Here is a 19015-nt window from a genome sequence, read left to right on the forward strand (position 1 = left end):
TTGCTTTTGTAGTTAAGTACCTGGTCTGTATGTGTTGTGTTTTTTTTTTAGTAGACGCTGATCCATTTAACTATTCGTTCCACAGTGACATCTAGGAAGCGGAGTCTGTTGATCTCCTCCTCTTTGTGAAATTTATGCCAGTAAGGATGTTGTAGGTTTCCTCTAATTTCATCCGTTTTGTGATGACAAAGGTGTCATCCCCTTAAACCCAAAGTTTGAGTTGGATAATGGGCACTGTGGAACGAACATGTTTAGAGTCCGATGTACAGCACGGAAACAGACCCTTCATTCCAACATGTCCATGCCGACCAGATATCCCAACCCAATCTAGTCCCACCTGTCAGCACCCAGCCCATATCTTCTTCCACCCCCCCCACCCCACAAGCCTTCCTCCTTCCTATTCATGTGCCCATCCAGATGCCATTTTAAATGTTGCAATTGTACCAGCCTCCAACACTTCCTCTGGCAGCTCATTCCATACACCCACCACCCTGTCTGGAAAAAGTTGCCCATTAGGTCCCTTTTTCTATCTTCCTCTCACCTTAAACCTATGCCCCCTCGTTCTGGACTCCCTGACCCCAGGAAAAGACTTTGCCTATTTATCCTGTCCATGCTATTCGTGATTTCATAAGCCTCTAAGGTTACCCCTCAGCCTCCAATGATCCGGGGAAAACAGCCACAGCTTATTCAGCCTCTCCCTGTAGCTCAAATCCTCCAACCCTGGCAACATCCTAGTAACCCTTTCAAGTTTCACAAAACCCTCCTGATAGCAAGGTTACCAGAATTGCGCACTATATTCCAAAAGTGACCTAACCAATGTCCTGTACAGCCGCAACATGACCTTCCAACTCCTGTACTTAATACTCTGACCAGTAAAGGAAAGTATATCAAATGCCTTCTTCACTATACTATCTACTGCGACTCCACTTTCAACCTGCGCTCCAAGGTCTTTGTCCAGCAACACTCCCTAGGACCCTACCATTAAGTGGTATATAGGTTCTGCTAAGATTTGTTTTTCCTAAAATGCAGCACCTTGCATTACCTGAATTAAACTCTATCTGTTACTTCTCAGTCCATGTCTACAGGAAAGCAACACGCACAGACCAGATACTTAACTATAGAAGCAATCATCTCAATACCCACAAACCGAGGTGCATAAGGGCATTATTTAAACTGGCTACAACTCCCTGAACACCCAAGAACGATAAGCAGCAGAAGAAAATTACCTATCCAGTGTATTCAAGAAGTAAAGGATACACAGCCCGTCAATTCCTGAACAACAAACCCAAACAAGCAGACACAGCACCTGAAAATCCTAGCCACAATACCATACATCAAAGACGTCTCTGAAATGACTACCAGACTACTCTGACCGTCGTCCCGATTCCTACCCCACACAGTTGAAGCAAACACTGTCAGAGACACTGTGTAGTTTTTACCACTTCCATCTTTATTCCGGCCCCTGGCGGGAGAGCGAGTGATTTGAGATAAGAGTTCAGTCTTGTCTGGAACAGCAGTTTCTTCATGAACTATATAGTCACTTCACAGGGAGGAGCATCCAGATAAGGCAACATAGATATTAATTGTAAAGGTCACCCAATCAGTAAGTGTCAATAGTAAAGATTAAGCCATCTGCTGTTACATGTTGAATAACTGACTTCGCATAATGAATATTTTCCACCTTGTTAACTGCCGCTGCATATTGAATGCTACCCCATCTTGTTAAATGGCTCTACATAACGACTGCTTTTTCCACCTTGTTTACCTATTACCCTTGCCTGCAGCACCATACTGTTAACTGTAGGTTATCTGATCTGAGTCATGCTCCGCTGAATCTCTTGGTTCACAAAACTCAGAACCTAACTTTTTTTTTTTCCCCTGCCTGCTTATAATCTCACTACCTCTTAGATTTGTGGGCTACCATAATGCTAACAACAGCTGACAAACCTAAAGGACCCTATACAAACAACCAGCAAAACTAATGTCATTTACAAAATACCATGCAAGGACTGTAACAAACACTACATCAGACAGAGACAGGCAGAAAACTAGCCACTGGGATAGACTAACATCAACTAGTCACCAAAGACATGACCCACTATCATTAGTATCCTTACATACAGGCAAAGAAGCACAGCACATCTGTCCTAGGACAGGCTAAACAGAGACACGCACGGGATTCCTAGAGGCCTGGCTCCATCAATAAATCTGGACCCCATTTCCCAACCTCTGAGGAAAAAGAACTGGAAATGATATCACCCACCTTAACAGACCAAGACATATAAATAGAAAATGGGATAGAAACAACACTTCACCGGAGGCTCACTATGGTAACCTGGCATGGTGACGACACATCTGAAAACAAACCTTCCAGCTCAGCAAGCAAACTTACAACCTGAACTAAGCAGTAGTTCCCAGAAAAGCAATGCAGGTATATTGTCCAAATGGCTTCTTGTGTTCTGATTCTAACTACTTGAGGGGTCTTGCCTGGTGTTCTGCCTAATCTCCCATCTGGGGAGACCTTAACACCACTGGTCTGCTCATCAGTTCTTCCACAGTGAATTTGAGTTTAGCTGTGCTGCAATGGATGATTCTGATGAAGGACAGGCACTGCCATAAGACTATAAGACATAACATGGAAGTAAGGCCATTCAGCCCATCGAGTCCACTCAATCATTCACTCATGGCTGATGGGCATTTCAATGCCACTTGCGCGCATTCTCCTGTATCCCTTAATTCCTTGCAAAGGAATTTCCACTCTTTCCATCACCTTAGCACCCCAAATCTCAAAAGTTGTTGGGCTATTATATGGTATGTGTATTTTAATTATACTTTTTCATTTTCAAGCTGGGGTAACCTGGTCTCCAACTTGCACTCAACAGCAATAGCTGCAAGAAAAGGGCCTGTAAGGTCATGTTGCGGTTGTACAGGATAATGGTTAGACCACTTGGAATATTGCGTGCAGTTCTGGTCTCCATCCTAGCAGAAAGATGTTGTGAAACTTGAAAGGGTTCAGAAAAGATTAACAAGGATGTTGCTAGGGTTGGAGAATTTGAGCTATAGCGAGACTGAACAGGCTGGGACTGTTTCCCTGGAACGTCAGAAGCTGAGGGGTGACCTTAGAAGTTTACAAAATCATGAGGGGCATGGATAGGACAAATAGAAAAAGTCTTTTCCCTGGGGTCAGGGAGTCCAGAACTAGAGGGCATAAGTTTAGGGTGAGAGGGGAAAGATATAAAAGAGACCTAAGGGGCAACTTTTTCACGCAGAGGATGGTACATGTATGGAATGAGCTGCCAGAGGATGTGGTGGAGACTGGTACAGTTTATGTTTTAAGGTATTTGGATGAATATATGAATAGGAATGGTTTGGAGGGATATGGGTCGGGTGCTGGCAGGTGGGACTAGATTGGGTTGGGACATCTGGTCGGCATGGACGATTTGGACCGAAGGGTCCAATTCTGTGCTGTACATGTCTATGACGCTGAGAGACACTGGAGCTGAATACTTACTGGGCCACAATCTAACTGCTCCATGGACTGATGGAGGCTCGTGCTGCAGAATGTCAACTGAGGGGCTTGTGACAAGTCAACAGAAAGTGGCTCTCACTTGTATAATGAGTGCTAATGATGAAGACTGATATTTACATAGACTCTTCTTCTTGCCAGAGGTGCACAAGATGAGAGTTAAATCACAACACCAGGTTATATTCCTGATGAAGGAGTGGCACTCAAAGCTAGTGCTTCCAATTAAACCTGTTTTGCCTATACTGGATTAGTGGTGCTGGAAGAGCACAGCAGTTCAGGCAGCATCCAACGAGCAGCGAAATTGACATTTCGGGCAAAAGCCCTTCATCAGGAATAAAGGCAGTGAGCCTGAAGTGTGGAGAGATCAGCTAGAGGAGGGTGGGGTGGGGAGAAAGTAGCATAGAGTACAATGGGTGAGTGGGGGAGGAGATGAAGGTGATGGGTCAAGGAGGAGAGGGTGGAGTGGATAGGTGGAAAAGGAGCTAGGCAGGTTGGACAAGTCAAGGAGACAGTGCTGAGCTGCAAGTTTGAAACTAGGGTGAGGTGGGTGGAAGGGGAAATGAGGAAGCTGTTGAAGTCCACATTGATGCCCTGGGGTTGAAATGTTCCGAGGTGGAAGATGAGGCGTTCTTCCTCCAGGCGTCTGGTGGTGAGGGAGCAGCGGTAAAGGAGGCCCAGGACCTACATGTCCTCGGCAGAGTGGGAGGGGGAGTTGAAATGTTGGGCCACGGGGCGGTTTGGTTGATTGGTGCGGGTGTCTCTGAGATGTTTCCTAAAGTGCTCTGCTGGGAGGCACCCAGTCTCCCCAATGTAGAGGAGACCACATCGGGAGCAACGGATACAATAAATGATATTAGTGGATGTGCAGGTAAAACTTTGATGGATGTGGAAGGCTCCTTTAGGGCCTTGGATGGAGGTGTGGGCACAGGTTTTACAGTTCCTGCGGTGGCAGGGGAAAGTGCCAGAATGGGAGGGTGGGTCGTAGGGGGGTGTGGACCTGACCAGGTAGTCACGGAGGGAACGGTCTTTGCGGAAGGCGGAAAGGGGTGGGGAGGAAAATATATCCCTGGTGGTGGGGTCTTTTTGGAGGTGGCGGAAATGTCGGCGGATGATTTCCCTCACCTCTATCCAAGGCCCTAAAGGAGCCTTCCACATCCATCAAAGTTTTACCTGCACATCCACTAATATCATTTATTGTATCCGTTGCTCCCGATGTGGTCTCCTCTACATTGGGGAGACTGGGTGCCTCCCAGCAGAGCACTTTAGGGAACATCTCAGAGATACCCGCACCAATCAACCAAACCGCCCCGTGGCCCAACATTTCAACTCCCCCTCCCACTCTGCCGAGGACATGTAGGTCCTGGGCCTCCTTTTACCGCTGCTCCCTCACCACCAGACGCCTGGAGGAAGAACGCCTCATCTTCCGCCTCGGAACATTTCAACCCCAGGGCATCAATGTGGACTTCAACAGCTTCCTCATTTCCCCTTCCACCCACCTCACCCTAGTTTCAAACTTGCAGCTCAGCACTGTCTCCTTGACTTGTCCGACCTGCCTATCTCCTTTTCCACCTATCCACTCCACCCTCTCCTCCTTGACCTCTCACCTTCATCCCCTCCCCCACTCACCCATTGTACTCTATGCTACACTCTCTCCCCACCCCCACCCTCCTCTAGCTTATCTCTCCATGCTTCAGGCTCACTGCCTTTATTCCTGATGAAGGGCTTTTGCCCGAAACGTCGCTTTTCGCTGCTCGTTGGATGCTGCCTGAACTGCTGTGCTCTTCCAGCACCACTAATCCAGTATTTGCTTTCCAGCATCTGCAGTCATTGTTTTTACCTGTTTTTTGCCTATAACCTGGTGTTGTGATTTTTAACTTTGTACACCCCAGTTCAACACCGGCATCTCTAAATCAAGATGAGAGGCATAGATAGTGAATAGTCAGATGTTTTCCCAGGGCAGATGTTAAGATTGGAGGAAGGTTTAGGGGAGATATCAGACGTGGGTTCTTTACACAGTGGGTGAGTAGAATACACTGCCAGCAGTGGTGGTGGAGTCAGATACATTAGGGATATTGAAGTGATCCTTGGAAAGGCACATGGATGATAGTAAAATGAAAGGTATGTAGGTTAATTTGATTTTCGATTAGGATAAACGGTCGACACAACATTGAGGGCTAAAGGGCATATGCTATGTTGTATTGTTCTATGATTCTGAAGATGCTTGGCAGCTAGTTTTTGGTCATAGCAATGTACAGCACTGAAACAACAGTCCCTTCGGTCTCTGTAATACTGATTTAATACTTGTGGCAGATGTAGTGCCAGTGGAGGATTGTTATTTGTCTAGCTAGCTGACTGTTACTGTCAGTCATTGAAATAACAAATATTAAACATTTCAAAACACCATTTTCTGAATGGTTCTATTTGTGACCAGTACCACCGTGTATACATATGTAAAAGATCCTCCTCGGGCTTGACCTTTTTTTTACTGGTGAAGGCCACTTCTGTGAAGTTCCTTGATGTATTTTCAATGTTTAAAGGTGGCTTAAATGTTTGTGCAAGGACACTGTTGGGTTTCCTAATCTCCATTCTAGAGCTGAAAGAGTGGATGTACAAAAAAGGCAGAGAACCTTGATCACCGTTGGGAGAATTTGAGAAGAAATTTGCTTTCTTTTCATGTATTCGGTCATGGGGTCTGGGCATTGCTGGCTGGGGCAACACTTATTGCTCATCCCTTGTTTCCCTTCAGGTGGTGGTGCGCTAACTTCTTCAACCGCTGCTGTGGGTTGACAGTCAATGCTGTTACAGGGGGAGGTTCCAGGATTTTGATCCAACAACACTGAAGGAACAGAAATTTATACTCCACTCAAGATAAGTCGCTTGGAGGGGAGCTTGCAAATGGTGGTGTCCCCCTATCTCTGATGCTCTTGTCCTTCTAGATGGTAGTGATTTGTGAATTTGGAAGGTGCTATCTAAGGACTCTTCAATTTCTGCAGTGCATCTTAAGACCGTATACACTGCAGAAGTGTGTAGAGCATCAGTGGTGTAAGTTGTTTTTGTTTGTTGATAGGGTGCCAATCACGTTCTGGATAATGTCAAGCATGGTTGGTGACACCTATCTGGACAATCGGGATACTCCGTTCAAATTAATGACTTCTGTCTTCTGATGGGCAGGTTTTACATTTCTGTTGAGTAGTGTAAGAACAGAATCTTGTTGATGTGATGCTAATCAAGCAGGCTGCTTTGTCCTGGATGGTGTTGATTTTAGGTGGTGTTGTCGTTGCATTCATCGAGGCAAGCAGGGGTATTCTATCTGACTCGTGCATTGTGCCCCGTAGACGGTGGGAGGTATGGAGGACTGCAGCTGCTGGAAAAGTCAGTTGATAAAAATGTGGTGCTGGAAAAAGCCTAGCCAGTCAGGCAGCATCTGTCAAGCAAGAGTCAATGTTTTAGGCATAATTCTTCATCAGGACTGGGGAAGGGGGCTGAGAAACAAATAGGTGGATAGGATAAGGGTTTGCTTTGTTTTTGCAGGAGTGGTGTGCAGTTAGGATAACTGGTAGAATGGCGATAGATGGGCAAAAGTAGGAGGTAATTTGTGAGTGGTCAGTGGGATGTGTGGATTGGGTAGGTAGGAAGGAGATGGACAGGCAGTTCGGATCTAGAAGGAGGAGCAGAATTGAAAGGTTGGATCTGGGATGGGGTGGGGGAAGGGGAGATTTTGGATACTGGTGAATTAATTTTGAGGCTGTGTGGTTGTAGGCTCCCAAGGCACAAGATGAGGTGCTCCTCCTCCAGTTTGCAGATGGCCTTGTTTAGGTGGTGGAGGAGGCCAAGTATGGACATGTCATTGGGGGAGCTGAAATGGATGGCCACTGGAAGGTGGGGTTGGTTAGTGTATCTGAAAATGTTCCCTGAATCATTCCGCGAGCTTGCACTCTATATCTCCCTGATGTAGAGGAGACCACAGAGCAATGGATCCAGTAAATAATATTCTAGGATTTCTGCTGAATTTGAAATAATCCTTTTTTGGGGCCTTTTGGAGTATGGTGAGGTTGGGGGGGCAGGGAGGTATGGGCACAAGTTTCCTACTGGATGTAGGTTTGCTCGCTGACCTGAAAGGTTAGTTTTCAGCCGTTTCGTCACATTACTAGTAACATCTTCAGTGAGCCTCCGAATGAAGCATTGGTGGTGTAGCCACTTTTGACTTGTATGTTTGGGCTTCCTTAGGTTGGTGACATCATTTCCTGTTCTTCTCTGGGGCAGGAGAGTTGTGGGAAATGGGATCCAAGTGAATGTTTTGTTTGTTTTTTGTTGATTTTAGAGTTCTGGTTGGCATGCCATGTTTCTAGGAATTCTCGTGCGTGTCTCTGGCTTGTTCTAGGATGGATGTGTTGTCTAGGAAGGATACCCCAGTCGAAGTGGTATCTTTCCTCATCCGTATGTGAGGGTACTAGTGAGTGGGTCATGGCTAGTTGATATTCATATATCCTGATGGCCAGTTTTCTGCCTGTTCAATGTAGTGCTTTGTTGCAGTTCTTGCAAGGTATTTTGTAAATGACATTGACATTTGGTTTTGCTTGTGTAGGGTCTTTTCAAGTTCACACTTCCAGGTTTCACACCTCCAGCAGCAGGCAAAGGTGCTTGGAGGGAATGTGGACCTAACTAGGAAGTCATGGAGGGATTGGTCCCAAAGGAATGCAGCTGAGGTGGGGAGGAAAATTTATATTTTTGGTGGGGTCTGATTGTAGGAGGTGAAAAAATGGCAAAATGATATGCTGGATTTGGAGATTAATGGGGTGGAATAAGAGGGGCAGGGGCTTCTAGTTTTGAGGGCGTGGGGAGGAGAGTAGGGCTAGAGGAAACCAGTGCAAGAAATGTGATTTGAGGGCATTGTTGATCAAGGGAGGGGAAAGAACAGTCCTGGAAGTAAGAGGACATTGGGATGTCCTGGAGTGGAACAAGCTATTCCAGAAGAGTTAAGAGTAAGGGATTGCATTTTTTTTATTTTACAGGAGGAGATGTAGTTAGGGTAGCTGTGGAAGTTGGTGGGTTTGAAGTAGATGTCAATGCTGAGTTGGTTGCCAAAACCCGAAGTCCAAGAAGGGGAGTAAGGTGTTGTGATGGCCTAGATGAATGTGCGGTCTGGGTGGAAGGTGTTGGTGTAGTGGACGAATTGTTCAAGCTCTGCTCCCACAAAATCATCAGGGTTGGGGAGAAAAAGGTGAGGGATAGTGTTGTAGCTGTGGAAGATGGAGACATAGCTGGGACTCGTACAGATGTCTATAGCCACCACTCTGGTTTGCAGTAAGTGGGAGGATTGAAAAGAAAAGTTTAGGAATAGGATCAGTTCCACCAATTGAATGTGTCTGAGGAAGGGGACTGGGCAGGTCCGCACAAGAGGAAGAAATGGAGCACTTTTAGGCCTTCCTCATGGACACACATTTAGATTTACCTACAGTGTGGAAACAGGCCCCCCGGCCCAACAAGTCCACACTGGCCCTCCGAAGAGCAACCCACCCACACCCACTCCCCCACATCCACTTGCCCAACACCACAGGCAATCCAGTTTAGCCATTTCACCTGATCTGCACATTTTTGGACTGTGGGAAGAAACCGGAGCACCTGGAGGAAACCCACGCAGATACTGGGAGAATGTGCAAACTCCACACAGGCAGTTGCTTGAGACAGGAATTGAACCCGGGTCTCTGGCGCTGTGAGGCAGCAGTGCTAACCACTGTGCCGTCCATGGCACGTGTAAGGGAACTGGAAATCTATGGTAAAGATAAGGTGTTGGCAACCGGGGAATTTGGAGGAGGAGGGCGTGGGTGGTGTCTCTAGCGCCCTCTGACCTCTTCCTTCTCACCGATCTGCTGCAGTCTTTCCATAGACCTACCTCAATTGTCACCTGCCTTTTCCCACTTACTGCCATACCACCTACCTTGCCCTATCCCAGTCTCTTTCTCCCCACCCAGCCCTGATGAGTCTGACATGTCGACTCTCTTCCTTTTCAGATGTTACCTGACCTGCTATGCTTTTTCCAGCATCAGACTTTGACCTTTTTATTGATGGTGGGCAGGATTAAGGGAGACATTTAATATGCTGCAGTATTCCTCGCCTCTGCACTTATGACTAGGCCAGTTTAGTTTCTGGTCAAGGATAATCTCCCCCAGGCTTTTGTCTCTAATTGGTGTTGATCATTGCCTGCATTTGTGCAGCATTAATATTACTTTTAAACTCCAGCCTGATACAGCTCGACCCTTTCAGCATTTGAACATGGTCTGTTAGTATTGTGCAATGTCCAGTATGATTCACAATCATCAACGAACATCCTCACTTCTGACCTTTTTTTTTTGTGTGGTGGGAAAGTCACCTGAAGCAGCTGAAGCTGGTTAAGCCTAGGACACTACTCTGAGGAGCTCCTGCTGTGATGTCCTGGAGCTGAGATGACTGATCTCCAACAGCCTTGACCACCTTTTTTTTTGCTTTGTGCTAGGTTTGACTCCAAGCAGCAGTTTTCTTCTATGACTCTTTGATTCCACTTTTGGCAGGGCTCTTTGCCACATTCAGGCAAAAGTGACCTTTGATGTCAAGGGCTGTTACACTCTCTTGCCTCCCCTCACCTTAGGGATTCAGTTCTTTGGTCTTTGTCTGAATCATGGCTGTAATGAGCTGAATGGCCCTAGCAGAATCCAAACTGCATACCTGTGTGCAGGTGCTGCTTGATAGCACCGGAGGTGACATTTTCCGCTGGTTTATTCAAGGGAGACGTTTTTCTGGTTCCTAAAGGTCACTGGATTTGAAACATTTAATGCTATTTTCTTTTCACAGATGCTGCCAAATCTGAGTTTCTCCAGTAATTTGTTTTTATTTTAAGGTTTTGTATTGGTTGAGTTGCCTTGCCTGTGTTTCTGGCAGAGAAAACAATAGCTAGCTTGCATTGCTTTCACATTGGCATAAAATTAATTGGTTGAATCTTCTGTGTTAAGAGCTTAATGGGCAGAAAATAGGAGATGGCTCAATGTTACATGCACATTGCGCATGCGTAGTGATAGCACAGTGTCTGCACTGAGAGTATACAGTGTTATTGAACTATAGTTTAATTTCCCTAGTCATCTTTTTTTAAGATACTTCCTGAAAATTTGTGTCAAAAGCATCAGAGTTTTCACAGCCTGTTTACTGGCTCCTCCATTTATTTGGGGATATGGGCTTTGGCTAGTCCAGCATTTTTTTTGCCCATTTCTGCTTCCCTTGAGGATTGTGGTGAGCTATTGTCCTTCTAGATGGTAGTGACTGTGAATTTAGCAGGTGCTATCTAAGGGTGAATTTCTGCAGTGCATCTTGTAGACAATGCACACTGTAGTCCGTTTGGAGTAGGTAGACCTCAGTGATCTGGGGGGGGGGGGGGGAGATGGGTATTGATGATTTTAATCCAGTGGTGAATGAATGGTCATTTATAGTTACAAGTCTGAATGGTGAATACTTTGGGGATCTTGCATGGGCACACCACCTGTATTTGCTGCCCCTTTGGTCTTCGAAATGGTAATGGTCTGGTAAGTGCTGTCCAAGAAATATTGGTGAATTTCTGCAGTGCGTTCTGTAGATTTGTACACAGTTGCTGCAGTGATGGTGGCAGGAACAAATGTTTTTTGGTATGGTTATGCCCATCGAGTAGACTACTTTGCTTAGTCCTGGATGATATCCAGCCTGTTAGAGTTGCACTTCACAAAGCAAGTGGGCAACCTTCCATCAAACACTCCTGACTTGTGCCTTTCAAAGAAGGTTTTTGGGATTCAAGAAGTGAGTTGCCCACATCAAAATTCCTATCCTTTGACCTGCTGTTTGGAGCCACAAGATTTATATGGCTAGTGCCATTCAGTTTCTGATCAATGGTAATTTCCCAGGATTTTGATATTTAGTGGGAATTCAGTGATGATTAGATTCTGTCTCTTGTTGGAAGTGGTCATTACCTGGTGCATATGTGGTGTAAATATTACTTGTCCACGCCTGGATATTGTGTAGGCCATGCTACATTTCAACATGAACTGCTTCAGTATCTGGAGAGTGGCGGACAATATTTTGAACATTTTATGCAGTCATCAGGGAGCATCCCTACTTTTGACCTTGTGATGGGGAGAAGGCCATTGCTGCAGAAGTTCTTCAGGGTGCTTCAATGTCCTGGAGCTGAAATAACTGACCTCTACTAACCATAATCATCATCCTTTGTGCTAGGCTGTCTCCAACCAATGGAGAGTTTTCCTCCTGATCTCCCATTGATTCTCATTTTGTTCAGACTCTTCAATGCCACACTTGGTCACAATACAGCCTTAATTTCAAAGGCAGTAGCTCTCTCACCATCTTCAGTTCAGCTCTTGTGTTCTGAAGAAGGGTCACTAGATTAGAAACATTCTGTTTTTCTCTTCAAATAAGTTGCCATACCTACGGAGTTTCTCCAGCAATTTCTGTTTTTGTTTGTATTTTCTATGATAATTGAATCGTCACAACAATGCGTTGTTCTTCAAATAGTTCTTTTGATCATATTTTGATGCTAGGTTGCAGATACTGTAATCTCTATTTTGAAGAAAATTGGTGTACTCCCACCTCCTAAAGTTGCTTACCCCCTGCTTGTCTTTGAAGCAATTTAAGCAGGTAATGCAATCTTGACTGATCTTCTCTCTTCTCTTTACTATTTGCAGACGTACCTTCAGCTGGTTAGGTCCCTTTCTAAATCTAGAATTTCTTTTTTTTTTTAAAACTCCAAACCCCCTTCTTTGGGGATCCTGATTTATTCCTTTTTTTTTAAGCTTGGCTCTTTCTCCTTTTTTATCTTTGTCATGCTCATTTTCCTAATCAAAGCTATTGAAGTGCAAACTTGTCTTCCTGGGATCTTCACCACGGTATTCGCCTTGATTGGGAGAGCAAAATGAAAAGTTAGTTCATACCACCTCTGAATGTGACACTTTGGATGAAGCATTCTTTGAGAATAGCACTAGAATGTAGACCATGGTTGTGTTTCAATCCTGTGGAATGGGTATTGAACCACTAACTCCACTTTGAAGTATAGTGTGGTTTTACGCTTGACTGGATTAGTGCACTGGAAATTAAGTCCTCCTAGTCAGAGTCGTCACAGAAGTGAAAGATTTCATAAGTGAACAAAATGACCCAGCTTGAAAGCACAGACTTGGTTTCTAAATGGACAAGGAACAAGAGTAGGCCATTTGACTCTTTCAGCCTGCTCTGCTAATCAATAAGATTGTTGATCTAGTTTTAACCTCAACTTCATACTCTTGCTACCCCAATTTAATCTTTTATCCCTTTGGTAATCAAGAATCTATCTACCTCTTAAAAATATTTAAAGATTTTGCATCCACTGCCCTTTTTTTTTAGGAAGGGAATTCCAAAGATTGATTAACCTCTGGCTGTCCTCTAAATTGCAGAGTCTACAGGCTGAACCTGTGTAGCCTTGCTTTTTATGAAGCAATCTGCCCATTCCAGGTACCAGTCGAGTAACCTTCTCTGAACTACTTCCAATTCCGTAAATACAATGACCAGTACTGTATAAAGTACTCCAGATGTTGTCTAGCCAATGCCCTGGATAACTAACTAAAGCTTAACCTGCTACTGTTGCATTCACTTCCCCTCTCACATTAAAATAAAAAACTAGCATTCTATTAGCTTTCCTGATTCACTTGCTGTATCTGCATGCTAACCTTCTGTGCTTCATGCATTTGGATGCTCTCGTCTCTTGGATTCAGTTGCGTTCTGATAATAAAGTGTAATACATCCACTAGTTCCCCTTTTTAGCCTCTGTATAAATTACTACTTCAAAAAACTCCAATAAATTGGTTTAAATATCATTATTATTTTCCTTGATTACTTTGAGCTTATGCAAGTGCTGTGTTATAATGTCTTTATTAAAAGCTTAACATTGTCTGTCTAACCAATGTTAAGCTAACTGACTTTGGTTGCTTGCATTCTGCCTCCCTCCTTTTTTCAATAAAGGAGTTATATTCACAATTTTCCAATCTAAAGGAACTTACCCAGATTTAGAGTCATCAAGATGTACAGCATGGAAACAGACCCTTTGGTCCAACCAGATATCCCAACCTAATCTAGTCCCACCTACCAGCACCCGGCCCATATCCTTCCAAACCCTTCCTATTCATATATCCATCCAAATGCCTCTTAAATATTGCAATTGTTCCAGCCTCCTCTAGCAGCTTATTCCATGCCCGTACCACCGTCTGTGTGGAAAGAGTTATCCCTTAGGTGTCCTCTAGTTCTGGACTCCCTGACCCCGGGGGAGAAAACTTTGCCTATTTACCCTATTCATGCCCCTCATAATCTTGTATACCTCTAAGGTCACCCCCTCATCCTCGAGCTTTGGAAAATTAAAAGGCATTAACTGTCTCACTAGTTACTTCTTTAAAGCAATTCATCAGGACCCAGGAACAACCAGACTTGCAATTCCAACCATTTAGTCAGTATAATTTCTCTGGAGGTTATAATCCTTTTCTTTATTTCTTCGCTCCCCTTTCAATTCTTGATTTTTTTACAGCTATTTCTGGGACATTACTTGCCTCCGGTCTACAAATACACACTATCTGTCCAATTTAGCCACCAATACGAATGGCCAGGACTTATTTTGTTGGTGTTTTTGGTAAATATCTGAAGGAACATTTTCCTTTTTGGCTCCATTTCTCTTCTCTTCTTCCCTGATTTTTTTTTTTTTTCCCCCTACTTTTTAATTTTTTTTTGTGCAAATAATTGTTTGAGCATAATAACTAGAATTTATGAACCATTGACCTATAACCCTGCTAGTTAATACTCTAACCTCCATATAAAACTCTGCCTAAAAATATACATGCAGGGAAACACTGGGAAGACAGTTCCTATCCATAGGATTCACCTAAGGTGATCCTTCTGCTTGTCAGCATTTTTCTATTCTATTTTCCTTTTCCAGGTACTACTTGCAGGTGGCCAAGGGTGATGGGATCACACTTCTGAAGTCTCTGACTTAAGAGCCACAACATACAACTAACTGGCTGTCTTCAGATTTGATTGACTTTTACTGCAGAGGAAAGTTGGCTTCTGACCAAACCTTCACACCCACACTGTTCAGCTACCTGGGAACCATTCAAGAAGTTTTTGCAGACAGGCCTTTGTCATCAACAACTGGTTGCCAATCAATTACTTGTTGCCGGCTGATTTTCCTTTCGTAAACACCCCATGGCTCCATCTGATCTGTTGTCATGATTTGGAGATGCTGGTGTTGGACTGGAGTTTAAAAATCACACAACACCAGCTTATAGTCCAACTGGTCTTTCGGAGCACTGCTCCTTCAGGTGGTTGTGGAGAATAAGATTGTAAGACCATGAATTTTATAGTAAAAGTTTACAGTGTGATGTAACTGAAATTTTATATTGAAAAAGATGTGAATTGTTTGTTTTTTTTGAGCAAAATAAAATGTACAAATACAAGTACAAATTCTCCCTAAAACCTTTGTGTGTGTGTGTGTGTGTGTGGGGTGCCGTGGGGTCACTTGTAATGTGACATGAACCCAAGGAGCAGCACTTCGAACGCTAGTGCTTCAAAATAAACCTGTTTGACTGCATCCTGATGTTGTGTGATTTTAACTTATCTTTGTAATTTTACCCCACTGCTTGAACAGGCAACAGGGTAAACATCACTTACAATGAGTGCCAGGTAACACATTGTTTTTAAAACAAAATCCTTCAGCAATCTTTTGTTCAGCCCACTATCAAAAATGCAGAAAAATAAGTTGTCTTTACAGCTATCAGTGAGGCTGTGCTACAATGAAACAGTCCATTTCATTGATCATCCAAAGTGAGAAATTTTCAATTTTTAAGTTTTTTTTTTCTCATTTTGGAGATGCGCTAACCTATCTGATTATTTTTTTTACATAACTTGGGTAGTAAGTGTTGGCAAACTTTAGTTTTGTTGTAAAGGACACCCTGTTTGTTTGATCATTTATGCACTCTAGATCCTGGCACTTTCAAACATTAAGTCATTAGATGGTAACCTGGAGTGGGAACTGTATTTTCTCATCAGTCCTTTTCTCTGCTGGCTGTGAGTGACATGATAGATTGGTGTACTTCAGCTCAAGGTAATGCTTGAGATCCTCAAGTAAAGTAGCATTTACAGTTAATGCAGAGTCAAGTCATTGGTCCAGACTTTGAGCTTAGTGAGATGCTTCTCCCAGCTGATCTCCATGCTGCCCAGAAAGTGTCATGTGATTAGGATCTTCCCCTCTGCGTTTTGTATCAAACTTGAGGGATCTCCAGGCATCAAGCAGGTTACACAACCGATTGTAAGGGAGAACGTTTCAGTACAATGAACCATGAAATAACGTGCCTTCATGGTTCATTCTGGTGTAATGCATGTTTTGTCAATGCAAATGGTTATAACGCGATTGAATTGTGGGCATTGTTTGGACAACATGAACTTTCTACTGAATTGGGGGGTGGGGCATAGTTTTTTTTTCTATACTGCAAGGTTACAGAAGAATGCAACTGTCAAGTTATGCTAGAATGAAACTACTTTTCAAAACTAATTTTGGAGGAAGCAGAGCAAAGATTGGTGCATGAAGGTAGAAGTTGAAATATCAGCAATTTTTTTTTTGTAGCCAATATTCTTCTAGTTTTGCATGGCTAGAGAGATTTGCTTTTAGTATTGAGTTTGGTATGTCATTACGTAGAACAAAATGTAACTTTTTTTTTCAAGGGGTCTAACAGCAAGACTAATTGGTGAAAAGGGTCATTTCCAGTTAGCTCTGAATTTTGATTGCTTTCATCACTGGATCCAATGGAGAAACGAAACGTCATTTGACACGGCCCTCCGGATTGCTATGTTTAACTGCATAGGCGCTGTTTCTGGAAGTTGCTGTCAATTTCGGAGGAGTTATGATGGTCAGTGCTGATAATTTTCCTGTCTTTACTACTGCAAAATCCAGTCAATTGACCTGAAACCTTTTTTTTGTTTGTTTCTTCTTCCTCCAGATGCAGTTCAAACTGTAACTATGTGTCTTGGTGTTTTGAGTGACGTTTTTCAACATTAAACTGACAACTAAGGACAATGCGTACATTGACCCAAAAGTGGATGTTGAAAATTTGTACTGTCCTGAATTGTGAGCTGTTAATTTCAGCACCATCAGGAGCTATGGCAAGTTTTGAGGCACCTACATATGTTCAAGTAGAATTAGAAATGGAATTAAAATCCCTAGTGTGGAAACACTCCCTTCAGTCCAAGTCCACACCGACCCTCCTGAAGTGTAACACCCTGACCCTATATTTACCCCTGACTAATGCACCTAAGCAATGCATCCCTGAACACCATGGGCAACTTAGCATGGCAATTCACCTAACCTGCACAACTTTGGATTGTGGGAGGAAACTGGAGGAAACTCACTCAGTCATCCGAGGCTGGGATCAAACCCAAGTCCCTGATGCTGTGAGGTAGCTGTGCTAACCATTGAGCCACCGTGTCACCTAAGAGGTTTTGGAGAAATTAAGGAAAGGCCACTGCAAAGAAAAAATGCAGAGACTACAAGGGGCATGAAAATAGTGCAAGTTAAGTACAGGTTTAAACTGTTATGAATCGTGACTTTAATAAATGTACAAAATCTCTGGTTTTCCAACTTTTTTTTGAAAACTCACTCAGAATCCTGGTATTTGAGGTCCAAAGTCATTTTGATGTGGACCCCCACACCCCACACCCCCCTCACCTCCATCAAGGTTTTATCTGCACATCCACCAATATCATTTATTGTATCTGTTGCTCCTGATGCGGTCTCGTCTACACTGGGGAGACTGGACGCCTCCTAGCAGAGTGCTTTAGGGAACATCTCTGGGACACCCGCAACTATCAACCACACTGCCCTGTGACCCAACATTTCAACTCTCCCTCCCACTCTGCCGAGGACATGGAGGCCCTGGGCCTCCTTCACCGCCGCTCCCTTACCACCCGACAGCTGGAGGAAGAACGCCTCATCTTCCGCCTCGGAACACTTCAACCCCAGGGCATCAATGTGGACTTCACCAGTTTCCTCATTTTCCCCTTCCTCCACCTCACCTAACTTCTAGCTCAGCACTGTCCCCATGACTTGTCCTACTTGCCTATCATCTTTTCCACCTATCCACTCCACCCTCTTCCCCCTCCCCACCCCGACCTGTCACCTTCATCCCCTCCCCCACTTGCCTGTTGTACTCTATGCTATTTTCTCCCCACCCCCACCCTCCTCTCACTTATCTCTCCACGCTTCAGGCTCTCTGCCTGTATCCCTGATGAAGGGCTTTTGCCCGAAACGCCGATTTTACTGCTCGGATGCTGCCTGAATTGCTGTGCTCTTCCAGCACCACTAATCCAGTATCTCTGTTTGTGTCCTATAGCTGCCAGCAAACCAGGGACTGTGCTGGTTTTAGTTTCTAAATGAAATTCAGTAATAAATTCAGTTGCATTTCATTCTGTCAGTATGTTCATTCTTTTTTAAACTTGGGAACTACTTGCAGTGTTCACTTTTGATTTTACAAGCACTGAGTACTGTTTCTGCTTCCAGTCACCACTACAAATGGTGTGATTAGTGGGTCTGATTTCCACGACTTTGCCCTACACACCTTGTGTTTGACTAACTCCCTTTTTGTAATTGTAAGGAAATGATGAATTTGCCTTGTGGTGCACTGGATTTAAGAAAATAAATGCACTGTAATATGGGACTAATCTTCCATCCATTGACCTTGGCATGAGAAGAGAAATTCTGGACTGTATGCCTAAAAATAGAAACTGAGTACTTGTATTGGAAAAATGAAGACTCTGTCTTGACCAAAAGATTTAGAAGCAATATACAGCCAAAACTATTTCAATGTGTGAACTCAACCTTGTAGTAACTTCTGCCACAGAACGCTTTATCCTGCTGAATGAATGCCATTTTGCATTTGTTCCATTTTAAAAAGTTAGCAGTAATATTGATTGCAAAGCTTTGACTCATTCCTATTGGACTACAGTTACTTGGTTCCCGGACAATGGTGATCAGAGAAGGTTTGATCCTTTAGGAAGGAATTTGGTGTTCTTAATTTTTAAAAAGTAATGAAAGGTCAACATACTAGGGTAATTTTATTTCCAAAAGAGCTCCATGCCTTCATTCAGAGGTGAGGAGAAAAAAATCTCCATCTTTTTAATGCAACAAATAACTTGAAGTTTTTGTTTCAAATTATAGAAGACTGTTTTCTGCTTTCCTCGCTACAACTCAAGGTTGTGAGTTAAAGACTAAAACCAAGAACTGCCGATAAGACCATAAGACATGGAAGCAGAAGTTAGGCCATTCATCCCATCGAGTCTGCTCTGTCATTCAATCATGGTTGCTAGGTTTCTCAAACTCGTTCTCCCCCTTTTCTTCTTCTTCTCCTCCTCCCATTCCCCATAACCCTGGATCCCCAAGAACCTATCTATCTCTGTCTTCAATGTACTCAATGACAT

General features: G+C 43.8%; 1 protein-coding gene across 6 annotated transcripts in view; it reads left to right on the forward strand.

The window, feature by feature from the left end:
- The window catches only part of tlk2 (tousled-like kinase 2), a 206894-nt gene that overhangs the window by 20963 nt on the left and 166916 nt on the right, over positions 1–19015 (forward strand). For 3 of the 6 annotated variants that reach the window (XM_072561849.1, XM_072561855.1, XM_072561850.1), the window contains exon 2: positions 16268–16452. The exons of 2 other annotated variants lie outside the window; for them this stretch is intronic. In XM_072561849.1, coding sequence (XP_072417950.1) covers positions 16392–16452 — 61 coding nt within the window. In that variant the 5' untranslated portion in view covers positions 16268–16391. Of the gene's footprint in view, positions 1–16267; positions 16453–16542; positions 16706–19015 lie in introns of all 6 variants that reach the window. One more of the 6 variants, XM_072561854.1, reaches the window with a different exon arrangement.

Source organism: Chiloscyllium punctatum, chromosome 42 (genome assembly GCF_047496795.1).
Source record: "Chiloscyllium punctatum isolate Juve2018m chromosome 42, sChiPun1.3, whole genome shotgun sequence".
In the NCBI taxonomy this organism is placed as follows: domain Eukaryota; kingdom Metazoa; phylum Chordata; class Chondrichthyes; order Orectolobiformes; family Hemiscylliidae; genus Chiloscyllium; species Chiloscyllium punctatum.